This window comes from Notolabrus celidotus, chromosome 22 (assembly GCF_009762535.1).
Source record: "Notolabrus celidotus isolate fNotCel1 chromosome 22, fNotCel1.pri, whole genome shotgun sequence".
Taxonomy (NCBI): Eukaryota; Metazoa; Chordata; class Actinopteri; order Labriformes; family Labridae; genus Notolabrus; species Notolabrus celidotus.
In genome coordinates, this window is record NC_048293.1 from 14,111,854 (window position 1) to 14,131,192 (window position 19,339).

Genomic DNA, 19,339 nt, shown 5'->3' on the forward strand with positions numbered 1-19,339 from the left:
GGTGAAATTTAAGGGACTTTGAGGTGAGGCGTTATAGGTATAGTTTAAGCTGTCTATGGTTAATGAAAGTATCACTTTACAAATAGTCTTCACAAAGAGGTTATCCTCCGGTTTTCAGTAACAGACTATAAAAATCTATTAATTAATCAAATCTCTTGATTGGATTTGAGGCAATTAAACAGCAATTCCGCACCACTTTTAGAATAACACAGGGCTTTATTAAGGTAAGTGCTGACCTTTATTTCTCTTGTGGATTACAGTTATAAGCCCAGGTTTGCACATGTGTGTATATTGAGGGAAGTTTGCCATTCTCATCCCCCTCCACTGGACTCTCATTTCCAACTTAGGCCTCATTTCCAGTCCATTACAATCCACCAGAGATTCACCTTACCCTCTCTCAGCCTCAGAGTAACAGAACCCATCAAATCTTTACAGTCTGGTCATTCATCCAGCGGCAATCTGAAACCAATATCTGACATAACTTCAACATGCAGGGAGATCTCTCACTTTATACAGGTCAACAGCGCTACCAAAAGGTAACAAGGAATTTTGAAAATAATATTGATAGTGAAAGCATAATCGCAACAATCTTTGACTCTCCACAGGCTGAGCGCATTATGCACCATTATGAGATTTAGAGGCTGGGAGCTGCTCCGGAGAACAGAATTTAGTAGAATATGAGACAAGGCTGGATTAGGGGTCCTTTCAAACCCTGTAATTGGGAGACAGGAAATGAGGAAGTAGATGAACTGCAAGAAATATTATTGTTACAGCATCTTACTTATTATTGAATGCTGCAAAGTCAATAAACTGTGTTAAAATGTATGATATAACCCAATTTCAAAAAGTTGGAAAGCTGTGTGAATTGTTAATAAAAACAGAATTGGATGGTTTGCAAGTCACTTAAACCCTGTAATAATTGAAAATAGTGCATTAAATGTTAAAACTGAAACCTATCAATGTTAATGAGAAATATATGCTTATGTTTAATCTGATGCCAACAACATGTTTCAAGAAAGTTGAGACAGGGGTATGATTGCCTTTGTGTTTCATCACTTCTTCTTTTAACAACACTGTAAACACATAGGAACAGTGGACATTAAAGTTTATGGAGTTATGAAACAAAGATGTTGTCCAATTCTTGCCTGATATAGGATTTCAGCTGCTCAACAGTTCTGGGTCTCCTTGGTGAATTATCCAATTCATGATGCGCCAAATGTTTTCAACTGGTGATTAGTTAGGACTTCAGGCAGGCCAGTTTAGCACCCTCTCTACCATTCTAATGCAGAACCATGTTGTTGTGCAGAATGTGGTTCGGCATCATTTAAGTTCTCCACAAAAAAAGGTATTATCTAGATGTTGCTTCAAACCCTGTGCTGTGCAGTATTAATGGTGCCTTCTCAGATGTGTAAGCTACCCATGCCGTGGGCAATCATGCATCCCCACACCATCAAGGATTCTGGTTTTTGAACTGTGCACTGGAAACAACTCCGGTTGTCCCTCTCCTCTTTACAGGAGAGGATGATTGGCATCCATGATTTCCAAAAAGAAAGTCAAATTTCAATTTGTACGAACACAGGACATTTTTCCACTTCATCTCAGTCCATCTTAAATGGGCTCCTGCCAGCTTCTTGATCATGTGTATATGGTTTGAACTGTGTTCACAGACAATGGTTTTAGATGTGATTTCCAGCCTATGCATTGATTTCTATATTAATGCTTCTTTTTGATGTAGTACCGCCTGAGGGCCTGAAGGTCAAAGCCAACCAGCCTTTTGATCCAACACTCAACGTTTCAACCTAAGACTGTATAAATAATGGACGCGGTATCTGTGACGTCACCCATCTGTTTCTGAAGCGCTGTTTTGAGGCCAATCGTCGGCGGGAGACATATTGGAAATGCTGAAGTCAACCTAACTGCTGTCAAGCTAGTGTGAGGTAAAGAGGTGGGCTTTGCGCCTCCTAGCCAACAGCTACAGTGTTCCCGCCTGTCAGTCAAGTAAGCTGTGCCTCTCATAATGGAAAACTCGTGATGTTAATATCTTTGAAACTGCCGTGTTATGAAAAAATTGACCCCCCCCAACAGTGTGTGCCGATCGAGACAATAGCTATCCAGACAACACTCCTTTTTTTGTCCTATGCTGTAAACGTGTTTATTTCTGCTGTAAAGATCGTCTTCTTTGACTCTGTGTGTATGTGGTTTCCGGAGCCAGCCTCAAACCGACACTCGAGAAACTGCAGTTTTTCCCACTTCCGCATTGGCTTCAATTCTTGATATGTTGTCTTTGGACTATTTTCAATTAAAAATAGGGTTTTACCGATTTGCAAACTATCAAAATCTGTTATCATTAACAATTTACACAGCTTCCCAACCTTGTTTGAATTGGGGTTGTTGCAAATGAATGATTGTGAAGAAAGTTAAGTATTAAATTAGTTAAACAGGTTCACAAACCTGTAGAGAGCATGACTGACAAGTGTAAAACATGCAACTGAAAATGAGGTCTGGTAAACCTCCTGTGATGACAGCAGGAGTTTCTCTTTGGGAGTCACCATCAAACCTGACAGATCTCATGAAATAGGTCAAGTGTTTAAGATTATGGGAGGCAGCAGGGAGAGACAAGCTGAAAAATTCACCCCTCATCCAGACTCACCATCCACTGAAGAAGTAAGAATTGGTCTATTGAGCAGTTAATACAATTGCCTCTCAATGCTAATCATTTCAAGTGAGTGTTAATCTCTCTACAACATGTGATTTCCACATGGTTGCCAGTACCACTACTATCATTTCAGGCTTGCCAGGCGCTAACTTTGCTGCCTGCAACAGAGCTGCCGTTACTGTAGCTCTAACATCAGAGTAGAATTTCTCTATTGTCCTAATGAGAAACAGAAGGGGGGGAGTCCAACGCTCCTTTATTTTCTCTTTGCGGTAAATCTTACAAGAGTAATATTTCACTAGATTAAGGTGCATTTGTCGTAGATGCAAACTTTTCAATCACAGTGTGGGTTTTTCAATCCATTGCAGTAGTTTGAGCTTTATTCTCCTATCCCACTTCAGCTCTGTGGGGGATTTAGTTAACCTACAGCTGACCCATGACACTGTGTACATTACTTTAAGCAACGCTATAGCGTGCCTCCACCACACCCCTCAGACTCCCACATTCAGCTTCTAATGAGCCACATGCTGGGCTGCTCTGTGGAGGATATCTGGATGTGGGGGCGTGTGCCCGCAACTTGTAAAGCTGACTCTGTGAGACGTGGTGTTCGCCGAAAAGCCACAAACCCCATCCTCCTGAGGGATCACATCCCAACAACTTCCATATGGTCTTAAAGCAGGAGGGTGCTGTGATATATGGTCAAGTATGGGCTGCCATAACAACACTGTGGCTAGTGAGCGTGTGCGTCTGGCGGAGGGGGGTGTGTTTGTTGTAATTGGTGCTTTGTAAGTGTCAATCAAGCACATTTTTGCTATTTTGGCGTACAGCTTGGAGATCTACGGGAGTGTTTCTGTGTCCAGAAAAAAAGAGAAGCAAATATTGACGAATACTTTTCAGCGGGGCCAAATTTGCTTTACTTATCTCTTCATTATTTCTGTATTATAACAGCTCATGAACAAAGAAGTACAAACAAACAACAGAGAAACTCCACAGGAAGACGTCTAGGGTCCAGACACTGAGTAATTCTTCATTTTCACCACACTTTCATCTATGGTAGCAATTAGAAAAACATGTGGCGCAGGAGGCCGAAACAGGACCCAATTGCAACCTACAAACAGACACACCAGCTGGAGCAGAAAGAGCAGCACTCCTGGTTTTAGGGAAGACAAACAGAGAGCAAGCCGTCCAGCGTCCGTGTTAATGACGGGTTCTGGGACGAAGGGGTGTGTATTGATTACAGGATCCGTCTAATGGGCCATAACTCTCTACAGGACTGCCAAAAAGTGAGTTATGCCCCTAAACTGTGAACTGTGCAACCCCTACAAATCCCCTCACGACATATAAAGCTGCAGAGGGCTCTGCGGCTGTCTGTGGAGCGGTAATTTCGACCTCGGGTTGCAGACGTCACCAGAAACACCAGAATTTTTAAAGCCTCCTCCTGTTCTTGTAAAACAGAGGAGGATGCTGAGAAAGCTTGTTTCACATCCCTTTTTTTAACTGAATGGAACATAAATGTTTTTTTTTTCTTTTATGTAGCAGTGACTCAAGGATAGTAGCACATGCATAATTTCATAAGTGGGACTATCTCATCATAAAATATATCACATGCTGCATATTTTCCACAGGATACTGACTCATCATATAGACAGAAACAGGCAGTGCTACTCAGGTCCTGGTGACTCCTGGTGTCATGATACACATCATGTGCTCAACTTTGGGTCATGACCTCTCATTGCATGTTTAATTCTACGCTTTAAAGTGTAAGTGCCGTAAGCCCCAAACAATGCAGTTCAAACACTTGTGTGCAATAAATCTCTTTGCTACCACTGAAAACACAAACATGTGACTGGTGTAGATAAGAGCAATTATCACGCTGCTATTGATGTGCAGATGCTCTCAGGCCAACTTTTTGAAGAAGATTTATTATCCAAACATAGAGGACAAGTCTTACAGAAAGATCAGATCCAAAATATGCACATATTCTGTTGTTTGTCAGGGAAGATTAACAAAAAGCAAACTGGGAAGGCTTGTATCTATTAGCGAAAGATGGCAAACTTCATATTTGGGTGCTGATTTGGAGGTCAGGAAACGTTCACACGTGTTTGTCCTTGATTCTTTGCCAGCTGCTTTGCACATGTTTCAGCAAAAGAAGAGCATCAAATGAGTTCACACACAAAAGCAGGTTAAAATATTTTCAAATGATGTCAAAAAGAGGATTTATTGCTTTTTCTGTTATATTGAATTTTCATTAATTCAGTCACCTAAAATCCACAAAATGATTGCTCTGACATCCGTGAAAATCTCTAAGTCAAGCCCTCAATATGACTAACATGGCTTTCTCTCAATCCAAGAGTTCTTTAATCCTTTGCAAAATTCACCAGGGACATGATGGAATTACAGAAACATGCTAGTTGCCGTATTTTTTGTTTGGAAAGAGGCGACTTATCTTGTGATGGCAAAGGTAAGCACGAGAGAGACAGACGGTGAGAGACTTTCTGCATGAGGAGTTATTTTGGGGTTGGGATGGGGCCCTGAGCGGCACAGCAGGCCAAAGAAAGCTGGAAGGCAATCAAAAAGAAACTCCTCTTCACCTCGTCTCACTGTGTCAATCACCAACTGCTTAAGAGACTGAAAACAACTTTATTCATCCACGTGAATGATGCACCTTTCATCTGCACTCTCCAACACAGAGACAGTTTTAAATCAATGGCCATCTGTGGGCTCTTTTCTAGGAGGGTTTTGTGCTCACTGTTGGCTTTACTTGCAGCATGTTGCCATATGTAGCCTACCATGTGCTTTAAGTAAAAAAATGTGATGTATAGCGTGGTGAAATGAATTCCACGGCAGAATCTGAAAGCCTGCACGTCAGGGAGCTCTATGAGCGCAGGTAAAATGTAAAGCCAGTTCCTGTCTGTGCCACGGGGAGTCTTACCCCCGCCCAAAGTGCTTTATATTGTCCTGTACATTCACTCTGTGTGTGGTAGACCATGCCATTAATCCAATTACAAAAACAGCCATGTCAAGTGGAGACGCCAGAGCAACTCTACATAACTCTGATGTATAGTGACCCTGCCTGTTTGAGCTACCCCTATATGTAGCATTTATTTTTGATCTACACTGGTAGCATGGCTCAGTGCATGGCAATGTTAGTCTTCATGCACTCCAATAAAGAATAAAATATCTCAACAACTACTTAAAATATTTATATGAAATTTTGTAAAAGCCTTACAGCCACTCATAATTAATTTTGGGCAGTGAATATAAAACCTGATTTGAGACAATTGGATTGCCATAAATGTTGGTCCAGACCTTCAACCCCACTTAATTTAATTTCTAATACCCTAGGTTATCTCTTTCTTTCATCTCGCACCACTGGATGGAAAAATGCGCACAGACGACAGATGACATCTCACAGTGCTGCGTGGTTTGGTATTTTTTTGATCTAGAAAATACAGATAAAGTTTTTGTAGGCTGAATCTTTTTAAAACCCGCATTGAACCACAAGACAAAAGCAAGGCGTAACAAGCACAGGCACAGGGACATGAATTATCAAGGAGGACCAAAAGCTGTTGGTGCTAGCTCTGCTAATGTTAGCCACATCCGGCACACTGATCTGACTTTGGTTACTTGAAGAATGTGATCCAGCATTTAATCACATAACACACATTGTGCTTGATTCTGACTGCTTTATTAATGGGATTTTTTGTATTGGTTAGATTCCAGTTCAAACGACAAGGAAACTAGTCACTTTGGAACATCACGACTGACGGTACCACAGTGTTCACAATAATTAAAACTTATTGACTGTGTATTATAACAGACACCTTGAAGGTGACATATCATGCAAAATGGACTTTTTAATGGTTCTCTACCTGAAATATGTGTCCCTGGCATGTCTACAAACCCCCCGATAATGAAAAGAATCCATTCTGCCCGTTTTGATTTCTACACCTTTCTGTAAATGTGTGTAAAACGAGCCGTTTCAGACTTCCGTGTTTTTGTTACGTAACAACAATATCCGGTCTGTCACGGAGTCAGAGCTCGGAGCTTGTTCAGCCCATAGACTGTATAAAATAATACTGAATCCCTCCCCCGTTTTTCATTACCTGCACAAATGTGTGCTAACAAGGAGCTTAGGAGGGAGGCATGCTAGTTGTAGGCTGTCTTAATAAACACAAAGGTCGGTTTTACTCCCCACGTCTGCAGATTTGAAGATCTAGTGGATGATTTTTATTTGTCATGGATAAGTGCTAGCGCTAATTAGCATAGCTACATGTTCATAGCTGTAGCTGTGTACCAAGACACACGTCGACATACTGACAAATAAAACAACAAGAAACACTAAATCTGTGACCAATCCTTCAGAAAGGTCCTGCTGCCTTTCTGGTAGAGGTCGGTTTTACTCCCCACGTCTGCAGATTTGAAGATCTAGTGGATGGTTTTTATTTATCATGGATAAGTGCTAGCGCTAGTTAGCATAGCCACATAGCTACATGCTTGTAGCTGTGTACCAAGACACACGTCGACATACTGATAAATAAAACAACAAGAAGCACTAAATCTGTGACCAATCGTTCAGAAAGGTCCTGCTACAGGCGCCTCTCCATCAGGATCAGATTCTGGATCAGATTCAGAGGGTTGAAGTAACGTGATCTCTGAGCAGCCGTGTATATTCAGTCAACATGTAAACATTAGATCAACGTGCTGGAGAGCCGAGGCACATCCACTTCTTGAGGGGGCGTGGTCAGAGAGAAAACAGAGTGTTCTGAGGAGGACTGAAGAAGAGGGATTTTCAGGCAGACCAAAATCTCATTTCAAAGTGTTTTTTTGAGCATAAACTTTAAAGACATGTTTTGGGGACCTCTTAGACCAATATATATTGATGAAAAAAGCGTGATATGTCACCTTTAAGTATTTACTGATTGTGAAGCCAAAATCCACCTGCTAACTGGCTGCAGTATAGGTCATAAACCACCCCTCCTCTATTCAAATAGATGGAACAAGGGCAAAACTGTTGAACTACTACTGAGTTAGCTCTTATTATGCTGATTTATGTCCTTTTATTCCTTTTTCTGAGAAGTTTAGTCATTCAATTTTAGAAAGAAAAGATGTGATCATGGTTGACAGCTCTGCTGACTAATGCAGGTTCCTGCCGCTGTCTTTGCCAAATCAGCAGAGTCAAGGAGTCAGAGCAAACACTAGCACAAGAGTCATTGAACTTTCCATAGTCTAAGTTTCTGTTCCGAACCAACCTGTTCTGCTGTGGACTGCACCAAGCTGAGCGATCTTTAGGGTAAAGTTAAATGCATGTTTTGGTTAGCAGCCTTCTACACTGCCCACGCTGCACCAGCATTATATGGCAGGGAGGTGGTCTTTGGCTTCAAAGATCCCAATGGGCCGAAATTAAGACTCTTTTTCTATTCTATATATACACAGTCAATGATAAAACCTCACAGATCTGCTAGCATGGCTGTAGACTCTTGTTATCTATGCTCCAACTGTGTCTTGCCAAAGAGCTCTTTTAGCTGTCAGGGAGATTCCTAGTAGCCTTTCCAAGAATCCATTTACAGCCAGGTTTGAGTGAAAGCTACATTCAAAGGTGCAAAGATAAGAAGGAAGCCTCTGGGAGCGGATACAAAGAAGTACAGATCAAACATGAATATAATCTCAAATAACACCGGCTTTGAAACATTAATTGTTTTAGTTCCAGGAAATGTTGTAAACCAAACCCTCAAAACAGTGATTCTACTCAGATGTATAACATCAATTGAGGGTTACGTTATTTATCCTCAAACTTGCCACCATTCAAACATTCATCCTAATTCTACGGCAAAGTGGAGGGTTATTTAGTAAACACATTTTACAGCCATTCCCAACACAAACACGTAGTACAAATTTCCCTGAACTAACTCTTCCCTTCTTTATAATTACTGTCAGGTGTACGGCATTCCCACGGTTTAGTTGGGTATGCTGTGAATGATGTGGTTCATGTGTTGGTGAAGCATTTTGAAGTACTTTTAAAGGTCAATGAAAACCAGTACAACCTTTTTATAAGGATAAAGACATCAATGACATTTAACCAAGCATCTGCAGTCTTCAGACGTTTCATCAGTTCTTTAGTCGAGACACAACAGTCTCAGCCTTTTATTATAACTCAAACTGGACTAATGAAGGGTTGTGAATGGGTGAGGCTACTATATGTCCTTCCTCTTCATCTTCGCAACAATATCATTTGATGAATAGATGTAAATCTCCGAACGGAAGGGTAGAAGCATAAGTGCTGATACGGAAACAAAATGGAAGCTTGCAAGTCCGCAGATGGATGTGGAGCCAGCTTCACACCTGGCCTCACTTTACCAACCTAACACGCACACACCTTTGATTTTTGGCCACTATTAATAAAATTTCCATTGGTCATAAAAGCCTTTTATCTTTAATGACAGAGGTTAACAGATGAGAAATAAACATGACGCAGCAGTGGAAATGAAATGTTCTTTTCTTCTTAATGGATAAAAGCTTTCTGACACACATCAATGGCTATTTTCAGCACATGGAATTTGCGTAAATACACAAACAGGTCTGCAAACAATCCGTCCTGAAGTTGAAAACAGAATCAGTCAACACCAAACCCTCCAGGACATGGGCAGGACCGAGTACTCCGAGAACCAGACAACAATTTCAAAGCAGACCCACGGAGACCCAGACGAAGAGCGTTTCATAAACACGTTTCTTAAGACATGTAAGCACACTCGATAGACAACTATTCCTGTCATATATTTGCTCTGAGCTCAACCAACTGAACAAGGAGTTATTGTCAGGATGCAATAATTCTAGCCTTGAAGTTGAAGCTTACAGCTGACACTTTTAATATTAGTTATTACTTCAATCCCTTCAGCCAGAATTTCCTCACCCAAGATATGTTTGTACTTTTTCTCCCAGCAGACAGGTTTGCTCCTTTTCTTTCCCCCACTGTGAACATGTTTTCTCATGCTGCCATCTCCTAATAAAGCAGCCCGGGTCTCTGGCAGGGACAGAGTAAAGATAGCCTGAGCCTGTTTTCCTCCACGGAGGTCTTCAACGTGGGGGCTTCCAGTCCCAGCTCCAGTCTGAGGCCTTTGTGTTGGCACTTTGCCTGCTGTGGGGCTTCACTCAGCTGATGATAGCACAGCCTCCAGTCAGACCTGGGTGAGGGCCAAGCTGTAAGAGGGTCCAGATGGTTGGACAGACCCTCGGCCTGCTCAGATGCACTGTCCTACTTGTTTAACATAGCAGTGTTAGACTGGACCTGTTACTTTCTGGCAGATTCTAAGTATTTACCCTTATAATTTGAGTAACTGCAGCTCTGTGTTAGCTGTAATTCACACCTTGGTAAGTGTCCCTTTAGCTGGGACCTGAGAAAAAGGAAGGAGGCTCAGCACCGGACAAGGGGAGAGAGGATCTAATTAGAAATCTGCTTGGGCCAATCAGCTTGTTGTGTAATCCAGTAGCTGCACTGTTTGTGAACCGTGTGTTGATGTGTGTTTGTGTGAGGGAGATAATTAGAGAGGAGAGCTAAGGAAAAGTAAACATTCAAAAAGAAGTATAGATTCAGTCGACTTGTAGAAGAGAGAGACAGGAGTTACCGTAAGTGATTTAATGCCAGCTGCTGCTGGTTTTGCTTCGCTCGTAAAATTTTAAGATAACCCTTTCTAAAAAAGCTCCAATTCCAATGTGTTGTTTCAGTGTGCAGAAAACAATAGAGGTCATAAACGTGAAATTGAAACATGACATGCAACAAGTAAATCTGGTGTAAGCTGCAGCCAACTGGGCCCCTTATAGGTCAATGTTAAGACTTTAACATACTAGCCCAGTTTCTCAGTCAGCAGTCTTACCAAGTTACATGTAGCAATTCTTTAGTCAATATGAAGTGAAAGAAGTGGCTGAAAGCTAGTGTCTTCTGTTCTACTTTAATTAACAGGAGTGAAAGGATATCTAACAGTGTTGTGGTAGAATAAATTAAGAGGCCGTTCCACCCATAATTAAGGTCGTTCTTGCGTCAAAACGAGAGCCCAGTACTGAGTGGTGGTAATTTTCAGGTGAGGATCACCCATGAAAAGCAAAGGCGAACACCACATGATGAACATAATCACAGGGCCAATAATTCGCCAGGAAAATTTTCACTGGGCAATTCCATTTGACAGGATGGTCATTAGTAGCCATTTGCTGTGTTATTCTTCAGTCTGTGCGCATAAGTTTGTAAAGCCACTCTGTCTGCAGAGTGCACCAGTTCAAGAAGGTCTAATGATGTATGTCAGCGTGCTAAAATACCTCACAAGTATGAATAAGCTTAGTTTCTACAGACTGACTAGTTGGTAGGTTAAGGAAAATTCACATGTAGTCAAATAGAGCAGTTGTACTCACGTTTTATGCAGCGGTTGGTTCCAGGAGCAAAAGCCCAGCCTGAGCAGCACTGCTGACCTCCACACACATTAGGCCTGAACACAGGAAGACACAAAGAGAGACAAGGGTGGATTAAACACTGATAGGATTCTAACATTGCAGAAAGACTCTTTATATTCCACCGAGTAATAACAGTGAAGGTGGAAGGCCTCAAACCATCGCATGACAAACTGATCTGATTGTGAAGGCTGTAATAATTTCAGATCATGCTGATGTGGCTGGCCTATCGATATGAACACCTCAGAGAGTTTGCTATAATTACATTTTATTCAATAAAAAGTTTCAGGGCAAGTCTTGAAACTCTATCTGGACATGGACCCACAAGTCTCATTTTGTATTAAGCGAAAAATCCGGAGCGAAAACAAATAAAGAGTTATCTGAGCCTAGAAGGGATTATGCGAAACACACGGGACATGAAAAGCACCCTGCATCTTCTATAAATCACTGAGCAAATGAGAGATGACAAGTTTTAAACAGTAATAACTGGAGTCTTTGCACTCTTTAATCCGCACTTGCAGCCCAGGCCAATTTTTGTAGCGAGAAAGATGAAAAGGCATCAGACCGCAAGAGCAACTTTAGGGCACAAGTCAACGCGCTGGCATGGCTCTGTGCCCCATCATCTTTTCACAAGACATTACAGTAAGTGGATGTCTGACTCACAGTGATTCAAGAAGATAACAGGAATTGACTCATTGACCTTGGTAGGATTGCACTCATTAGATACTGCGAGCCTTACTGAGGCGTCACAGGGATAACATGCAGTTGTTTGGGCCCTCTGGCAGGCTTAGCTTTGTCATAAATCAAACACATCAGGCCAGGCTCGTGCCAGAAACCTCAGTCATCACATTCAAATTCCAACAGGGCTTAATGTATGGATGCAATGGAGAACTTTGTACAACATAATTAGGATGATGCCTCAGGTTAAAACACAGATAACACCATGTTCACACTTAGTTATATTTTTATTCAAACCTCAACACGAGGCAGTGGAGTGTTATTTCACCTTAAAGCTATCTGAATCACTCAAATGTCTGACAGGTGCATGAAAACAGAGGGAGAGTCATTCTGAGTCAACATGAATGTAAAGGGGAGTTAAGTGAACAGAGCGCTGCCAGAGCCTCAGGGTGCAGTAAAGGAGCACACTGCCTGGGAACTCCAAGAGGAAATGTGTCATGAAAGCACTTTCTCTAACAAGCAGCGGATGATTCATCTAAAGCTAATGAATCAAAGTGTTAAAATCACAGAGCAGACCACTATAAGGTAATGTTCCCGCAAAATTTATGTTACTCCACCTTTATGCTTCTTTTCAACTCAAAGAAGCCCATTCATTCGACACCGGGGTATGTTTTTTTGGCAATGTCGAGCAAGGCATTCGCTCCATGCTGCAATAAAGCATGTTGGGTCCAGATATTTTCTTTATGAGCGGCTTTAAATAGACACGCATCGGTGCAACTGTCGGGCTGATGGACTTGTTGGGAAATGTTGTTTTGATGGATCAGGGCATGTTCATGTTGAGTGATGTTATGTATTTAAGCACAATGCACAAATGTAATAAAATGTTGCTTAATGTTTTGGACATTGATGCCTGATCATTTCTTTCAGGTGTTAATGAGTGAGTGTAAGGTTTTATGATGCTGCATGTAAGGCCATCTCAAGGTAAAGGCACTTCAATACCTAGCAGGTGGATGAGGGAATCAAGAAGTTAATGAGAATGGACAGTCATTTATCCTTCTTGTTATTTATTGTAGTATTATATAGTGTAAGACAGGTGGTGACCCAGCTGGCTGAATCCTCCCAGTGCTTGCAAGGCCCTTAAATTGGCCGTATAAACAATCGATTTCCTAAAGGTAAGAGGCCCTCATGATGGCACACAAAAGAGATGTTTCATTTGGATTTCAACCCCAGTTGAGCCATTCAAATCCCTCTCTGATTGTTATGTAAACATTCTCCCCTCCAATGCGTATCATGCTTTGTCCCTATTGAACAGGCAGGACTTGATGCACAAGGGTTCATTTAACAAACAGAAAGGGGCTCTAATATGGAAACATCCCACTGTCCTGTTTGGAGCTCAGCAGAGACTGAAAAAAAAAAAAAAGGGATCTGCAACACTGAGAGAGGGCCATCTGAGAAACAGGTGTTTCTGATCACTAAGAAAATTTGCAAATGTTCAACAGCAGCCAAGACTCCATATGAGCCACTACAAAACATGGCCACAGGCAACAGCTCAAAAACTGGGGCACACACATTGAAGTAGTCTGCAGCCACTCTCCTACTACGATTTAAATACAGTGTAATGTGAAGTAATGGGAGGAAATGGTGATAATGCAGCGTTGCATTAGTTTCAAAATAGTTCAGATGCAGTTCAACCATTCATATACATTTGTTGCTCATTATATGCTTCAACTATCAGCCTTGTAATCAGAAAAGGGTTTAACCTCTGCAATCACTACATGTCCTGCCTTGACCCTGATGACAAAACCAATATAAAAGTCATTCATATTTAGTAGGAGTATTGGTTTTTTTACCCACTGAATATCACTTTAATGCTCTTTATATTCTACTGCTTTTGTTTACATATGGAGCAGTTTCCTCTGGGTTATTCTGTTACATCATCAATTGGTCTGCCTTACAGGAAGAGAGGTTCTGCTAAAGTGGGCCACCACAACTTTTACAGTAAACCACATGGACTCGTGTACTGTAAAATAGGTCATACAGATTCTTTCAAAAGCACTGCTCATACTTGGGCAACTTCAGCAGATGGATAAAGCAAAGTGAAACATTTTAATAGTGGGCTTTAGAACACTTGACTGTCATTCTTACCCTACAAGTCTCCTTGCGCTGGTGGATCCAGGCTTGCTGCTTTGCCTGCGGTTCACTTTGGTTCTGTGCTGTTGGTTGGCTGGGTGCCTCGCGGTGCGCAGCGCACCATCCCGCGGCGCAGAGACGAGCTCTTCCCGGGAGGAGCCTGCAACATGAAGCGGTCCTGCTGCGGATATGTGCCTGCCATCCCCATGAGAAGATGCTCCTCTGGGTACACGGACCAGGGTTCTGGAGGGGCGAGAAGTGTCATCGGATGGTTCGGGGGATGCGCTGTCCTTTGGCCCTCTTGGCGAGTGACCCTGACTCGTCTCCCGGGACTGCTGCTGGTCCCAGACCGCCCGGTCAGCCCCTGCACCCCCTTTCCTCCCACCTGTTGTGTCCCTTTCACTGTCACCGATCTGCAGCAGCGCAGCAGTCAAAACTATTAAAACAGCAAATCCTGCACGGGCCATCTTGAGCATACAAAGTTTTGAATGTACCGCGTAAAAATGCAGAGTGCGTTGCAGATAAATGAGAGTCACTAAAAAAAGAGCAAATTAAAAATATCCGCGATCAGCATGCAAGAGTTCAACAAGAAGGCATCCTCTCCCATGAGTGAAAAAAGCCTGGATACCTCTTCATAATGCCCAGGTAAGACTTTACGCAGACTGTCTTCAGGTTGTCAAATCAGCACCTTTCTGCAGTCCAAAAACTAAGAAACTCTAAACTTTTCTCCTTCCAGCGCTGAAAAAAACTTATTTCAAGCAAACATTAATCCATCTGTTTTAGTTTATGTCAAGCAAAGAGGAGCAAGGAGAGCAGCGTGTTGGCTGCAGGGCTGCTGAAGCTGTGCTCCTACTCCAAAGTGAGAGAGTTTGAATCGTGCTCCCATGAATATCACCACCTCCTTGGATCTGAAGTCACCGGGAATTTTTGTAGGGATTGCATGCGCTCTGCAAGAAGAAACTCCCCCTCGTCGGCTGTGTTGTTGCTTCACTCGCCGCACCGCTCGGTCCATGTGCCCACACGCACTTTCTCTGCCAAGTTACATCATGTTACTGCGCTTCTTTTTCTCTGATTCCTTTGAACAGGACTATTGGAATCATCATGAATGCAGCTGCGTGAATAGTTAGCCTAGTAATTTAGATTTGAATTGACAGGCTACTACAATATCATGGAAATTAGGAAGCCAGATGTTTTAGTTTCAGACTTTGCAGCACTGATTGCTGGATTATTAAAGGAAAGGCATTTTATTTGATGCTGCTTTGCATACATTAAGTGCATGCTTCATGTTTAATCACATTATAGAATTAACACTTAGTTTAACAAATCACTGCATATAGAAATTCCATCCTCAAAGTAAAAACGGATCATGCAGTTTAAGGTATAGGAAGCTCTCTGTTAAAACTCAATCTGAGGTCTTGGAAAACTGGTCTGGTTATGTAACAAATCCCATTCATCTCCCTCTCTCATCCATGCTGCATCATCACTTTCCCTCTGACTGTCTGGAAACAACACATTTCTCCTCTCCCAAAAGATCTTAAAACAACCCAAAGAAAGTTGGCTCTCGCCTCCCATTCAACCCACAAAGATGTACACCCGTCTCTCTCATGAGTGGTCCCTGAGCACCAACCACTCACATGACTGCAATCCAAAATACACAGCAGCGGAAAGAAAGAAAGACCAGTAGTTTGCTCATTCAGTCTGCTTCCCACCAAAACTGGAATATACAGACCTCTTAAAATGATTTTGCTTTATGACTACATATAAAAAAAATCACTACTGTACAGTGAAGGGACAGTGTTGTCGTCCTTTCTGTCTTATCTCCAAAGAAACATCACGTCTGAGCAGACTTGGGCTGAGTGCCACAGCTGATTATAGCTCATCTTGCAACCCATGAGAAATCTAATTAGAGAAGCAGGACACATTTGTCTTATGACCGTCCAGCGGACTCCCTCCTGTCCCAGACGCGTTGCCTGGTGGGTGTTGATGTCGTAGATCACGGCCTGTTGACCTCTTCAGCCTTGAAGGTGACCAGGGCATGCACAGACGGATCCATTAGCTGCTCTCTGCTTAACGACCTTTGTGAGTGTGAGAGCAGCTGCCTGCAGTCAAACTGTGGCTGTACTACAGCCTCAATCAGGGGCTTAATCTGGTGCTGCATTATACTATAACCCTCCACTGTATGGAGGGCAGTGGTTCCCTTTTAGTTTGCCAGATGTAACCCTACAGTCCAGTTGTATGCACTCAAATACCCCTGTCTTCATCGGCACCACATACTCATTTTAACAGATATTCCACTATATTACATTTCAGAGAGTTACATACAACTGGATATTGTGTACACATTTTAATTTAATGACCCTAAGTTATTCATCTATTTTAATTGTCAGTGCTGCATAACACAACAGTATTGCTATAAAACACAAAAGGTGTGGTGTTTAGTTTTCCTCAGCTATAAAGCAGAGCATAATTTAAACTCTAGTCAAATTAGAGGACAAGATTTGTACTACTCCTGAACCATATATTACACCCTACTGATAAGCATTTATTTATTATCTTGACCCCATTTACCCTGATGGACAAAAAAAAAACTCCTCTCTGTTAGATGTAATACAGCTCAACAGCAACACAAACTACAGCCTCCAAAATTACCATTGAACCACTTATTTACAAAGCAGCTTAAATGTCTTAACATTTAACATGAATTTCATTAAGGCAGAATTAAATGCAGGATTGCTGTAAAAGACTAGGCAGTTTTAACAGGTTACTAACTCATTAAAATAGGATCCAGGGTAACCTTAAACTAGCTATAAGCTACCCAACAGCTCAGCCTTCAGATATCAGATTTCAGCTGCTAACTCATGTGTTTCAAGTATTTATCCAAATAACACATTAATGAAGTTCAATTAGTTTTTCTCTAACTAACTATTTCAATAGCTTACTAGCTACTAGCTTTATTCGCAATATACATTGTGTCTAAATAGTTGACTTTTAAGCATTTTACATTTCTTTGTCTTGATTTTTACCCCTTTCTCCATATTTATTAAATATATTTTATACACTTACTGTGTCCTCAATTTCAGGATTTTAGCATGTTAGGATATTTCATGCTGTTTAACTTAAACCTACTGTGAGTAGGAATGGTGTAAAGAACGTTGCTTTTTTCTGCTGGGTTTGGAGAAAAGGTCATAGAGCCCATCGGTACTCATCGGTAAGTGGAGTAATTTGAGACTATATCGAAATCTCTGCAATTTCCAATGCTTTAGTATCAAGCAATGTTATTATACCCCTCGTTCCCGTTATGACGGACCAATCATAGCTAATCTCCAATCCTCTGTCCTGATTGGTTAAGGGGCAGCCCTTACTACATCCATTAGTTAAAAGTCTGCACACGCAGATCTGTGTTGGGGGGCTAAGAGGAAATCTGGTTGGGAGGGATAGTGTTGACATTCAAAGTTCCTCTCTCTGAACAGATGTTTACTCCGTGACTACCAACAGCAGCTTTAATAGTTTCCAGACTGATTTATTTTTATACATTGTTTTTAACAAATTATTTAAATTTATCCAATACTTACATTTCTCACATGTAACAGCATCCAGCTGCATTTTTTGTGCTCTTTATTTCATTACTTTGACTAGTATTCCATAACTATGCTTTCTTATTTTTAATTCATGAAAAACTTTAGCTAGCTACTTTACTGCTTGTAAGCTTGAGCCATTCACCTACCTATAACCTGGCTGAAAACGTCAAGCATTTATCCATTACCTGCAGTCAGTCTTTCAATGATCCCTATCTATGATAGGAGAACGAGAGAGCAGGATACCTTGTCGAAGGCAAAGTTACTAAATTATGCGTGACGCAATGAAAATTTAAACATGTGCGCTTGGGCAGCTTCCGCATTTCGGTGTTTACGACGCATGCGTATATGCATGACTTTAGCCCCGCCTCCCAACTGAAGCTCTGATGCATTTTGCACTGATAACAACACTAATAAGACTATTGGTGATTTTAACACCTTTGATTGCAATGATTAGTAATCATAATTTATTCATTAGTCTTAAGCAATAACTTTTACTCTCAGTTTACTCAGTTTTGAATAAATACTTAACCAGTTTATTCATTACTTTTATATACCACTTTATATTACCAACTCTTAAGATCATTCCACTCTCTTGCTAATTGCAGAAATACCCCACAGTGCATAAATAACCACGGTTGGGAACCACTGAAGTTCTGTGGGGCAGCTATCCATGTTATGAAAGTGGGCCTTAATGTGGCCCAATTTGATACAATTTGCAGCATCTGGAGGAACTCTGGAATAAATACCAGGAGGATGTCTCTGGCTTTGACCGAAGCTTCTACACAAAGAGTCCTTTGAATAGTCTGGCATGACAACCCAGCCACTCCTATCATCTTTCAAATGCAGAGCAGAAATATAACTGCATTACAGTGCACAGTTTCTTACAAAGCACAGGGTCATAGTAACAATAACAGTGCCCGAACCTTGTAATTACACTGAAGCAAACATCTTGTATGTATATGCGTGCTTGATGGAGCTCAAGTTGGATTTGATTTGTCTTTAGACTACTTAGTGCTTTTAATTGTCTGATGTTGTAGCTGATTTACATTACATAACTGTGAGTTAAATGTTCTGAGGGTACTGAACTTACATAACAGGTATTCTAATGGACAGAATAAAGAAGTAACATACACTCCTCCTGTATTCCAGGTAACTGTAAGCCTTTTTTTCTGACACCTTTTTCTTATACCCTAATCATTTTAAACAAATTTCAGTGGGGCATTCTATTTTCAAAAACAGTTTGTTATTTTAGCTTTAATGTGTTTTAAGTGAGCTATTGATTGTTTTTATTTTGCATAACTGCTTGATGCCTTTTCAACAGCAACACTTATTTATAGAAATCCTTAATGGATGTGAGATTAACACATAGAACATTTGATTTGTTTGTAAATCCATCAGCACATATCAAACATGAAAGACAGCACATGAAGAAAATTATGCATTATTGCATTGTAGACGGAAAGTACACACGTTAATATGAATCAGTCATCATTGCTAATGATATTAGGGCAAATTCAAAGCAGCAAGGCATCCTCCATCCAACTGATTTGGACATTTGAGCAACATTAGTACTCATTATTTTCAGTGAATTGTTTGAAGTTAGATGGACACAAGTTCAGAAGTCTTGAAAATATCATGTGAGCTTCAATTAGCTTTACAGAGAAAAAGTTGGGAGTCACATCCTTCAGAGGGTTGCTTGAATTCACACTTGAGTATATTGTAAAGACTTTAGTTTACTTCAATAAAAAAGTTGAATCATAACTACTGCTTTACCCTTTTTTAACAGGAAGATCTGTTCTTCTACTTTAGTGAAAAAGTTAGTTTTGCCACCAGAACTAATAGACTACATCAATAGAAACCACCC

General features: G+C 41.1%; 1 protein-coding gene across 2 annotated transcripts in view; it reads right to left on the reverse strand.

Annotated features, from left to right (window-relative positions):
- Nucleotides 1-17,774, reverse strand: part of LOC117806685 (latent-transforming growth factor beta-binding protein 2) — a 105,027-nt gene extending 87,253 nt beyond the window's left edge. Inside the window, exons 1-3 of one of the 2 annotated variants that reach the window (XM_034675688.1) lie at nucleotides 17,470-17,774; nucleotides 13,913-14,928; nucleotides 11,054-11,127 (exon numbers count right to left, since the gene is read on the reverse strand). In XM_034675688.1, the coding sequence (XP_034531579.1) occupies nucleotides 11,054-11,127; nucleotides 13,913-14,373 (535 nt within the window). In that variant the 5' untranslated portion in view covers nucleotides 14,374-14,928; nucleotides 17,470-17,774. Of the gene's footprint in view, nucleotides 1-11,053; nucleotides 11,128-13,912; nucleotides 16,885-17,469 lie in introns of those variants that run through there. The other variant, XM_034675687.1, reaches the window with a different exon arrangement.
- Nucleotides 17,775-19,339: the final 1,565 nt, after the last annotated feature.